The sequence below is a fragment of the Phaethon lepturus genome, unplaced genomic scaffold (assembly GCF_000687285.1).
Source record: "Phaethon lepturus isolate BGI_N335 unplaced genomic scaffold, ASM68728v1 scaffold1517, whole genome shotgun sequence".
NCBI classification, from domain to species: Eukaryota; Metazoa; Chordata; class Aves; order Phaethontiformes; family Phaethontidae; genus Phaethon; species Phaethon lepturus.
Window position 1 is genome coordinate 1 of NW_010552294.1, and position 1,769 is coordinate 1,769.

At 46.8% G+C, this 1,769-nt stretch overlaps 1 protein-coding gene across 1 annotated transcript; it reads right to left on the reverse strand.

Annotated features, from left to right (window-relative positions):
- Positions 1-1,143: 1,143 nt before the first annotated feature.
- On the reverse strand, positions 1,144-1,549 carry LOC104615868 (histone H4). The gene has a single exon (XM_010291157.1). The coding sequence runs from the start codon at positions 1,544-1,546 to the stop codon at positions 1,235-1,237; it is 312 nt and encodes a 103-aa protein (XP_010289459.1). The 5' UTR covers positions 1,547-1,549; the 3' UTR covers positions 1,144-1,234.
- Between the last annotated feature and the right edge of the window lie 220 nt (positions 1,550-1,769).

Genomic DNA, 1,769 nt, shown 5'->3' on the forward strand with positions numbered 1-1,769 from the left:
TTTTTTCCCCGTGGGCTGATTACAAAAGAAGAAAAAAGTTCTTTCGATGCCGTACAGCTCTCCCTCTTACAGCAACGGGCACATTATCCCCACAGACGCATAGGAGAGATCACCTGGTACCTCAAAACAGACACACAGACACTTCAGAAGTCCTATAATGAAAGGTTGTAGCTGCAACAATCGAGATGAACCTTTTAAGCTATTTTTCTCGAGTTGTTTTCTTTTCTCTAGGCCGTTCGGCAAAACAGATCTTAAGTACCATCATGTAAAATCGTGACTTTAAGAACACTTAGACAATGATTTTATTTGTGAAATTAAAAGCTTGTAATGGAATCCGGAATTACTCTATTATTTAACGTACCCCTACTCGTTAAAAGCTGTGAGAAAACCAGAAGTGGCCGCAAGTATTTATTGATAACTACTGATAGTCTCATAGAAACCTGAAAAACTAGGTTCTTTTTCACCGTTTCCTCCGGTGATGATGGAAATAGAACAGCCATACTTTAGAATTGAGCCCGAGGTGGGCAGCGTTCTCTGCACGGGAGAATGAGAACACTGTCGCATAAGGCTCTTTTTGACAAGTTTTCTTGAAATGTGTTGCCAGGGACATAATTTTTGCTCACGATTCACCCATCCCCCCAAATATGTACTCCAGAAAACTCTATTAGATATAATCCTGAAATTGCTTTTTAAAAAAATGAGACAAGGAACTGAAGACAGGTTATAGTAAAGAAAAAAATTTATTTAGAATTACCAGAAAGAAAACGTTCATCTCAGAGCAACTTTCATCTTCTTTCCTACGTGATAAATTGCTTTCCCTTTCTTCTTTGCAGTGGATTATCTACTCTCAGTTACATCATAATTTTAAGTTGACATGAATAAAATTCCAGATTATACTTAAAACAACGAAGATTTAAAAAAAAAGGTAAAGAAAACATTCAGTTGTGATTACAAAGGACACTTAAAATGATTTACTGGGGTACAACATTTGCAAGGGAATTTAAGGACACAAAAAACAGGGAGTCTCTTTTACACAGCAAAGACAATTTCGCTAATGACAGCAAAATTAGAACATTAGATAGCACTTATCCAATTATAAAGCGTTTCAGCAGTACTCCGCAATTGTGTTCTTCAAAAGTCCTTTCAAAAAAAACAATATCACAGCTCTTCTTAGGAGAAAGTGGGTGGCTCTTAAAAGAGCCTTTGGATTCTCGAAGTGGTGCAGGAGCAAGCTTTAGCCACCGAAGCCGTAGAGGGTGCGTCCCTGGCGCTTGAGGGCGTAGACCACGTCCATGGCCGTGACCGTCTTCCTCTTGGCGTGCTCAGTGTAGGTGACGGCGTCCCGGATCACGTTCTCCAGGAAGACCTTCAGCACGCCGCGCGTCTCCTCGTAGATGAGCCCCGAGATGCGCTTCACGCCGCCGCGCCGAGCCAGGCGGCGGATGGCCGGCTTGGTGATGCCCTGGATGTTGTCGCGCAGCACCTTGCGGTGGCGCTTGGCGCCGCCCTTGCCGAGTCCTTTCCCGCCCTTGCCTCTACCGGACATGCCGCCGCTTGAGCCTGGGGAAATGAGTGTAACGGGCCTGGGCCGGCGCGGCGGCCTTTATGTGGTGGGGGCCGACCTGATTGGGGACTGCAGCGGGGAGGGGCGGGGCGGCGGCGCCCTTTAGGTGGTGGGAGCCGACCTGATTGGGGACTGCAGCGGGGAGGGGCGGGGCTTGGGGCTCGCTCCCGCCGGATCTCCCGCTTCTCCTATCGCGCGCCCCTCT

Bases quoted from the DNA above. Each gene is read 5' to 3' on its own strand.
- LOC104615868 (XM_010291157.1), bottom strand. From the start codon at position 1,546: ATGTCCGGTAGAGGCAAGGGCGGGAAAGGACTCGGCAAGGGCGGCGCC.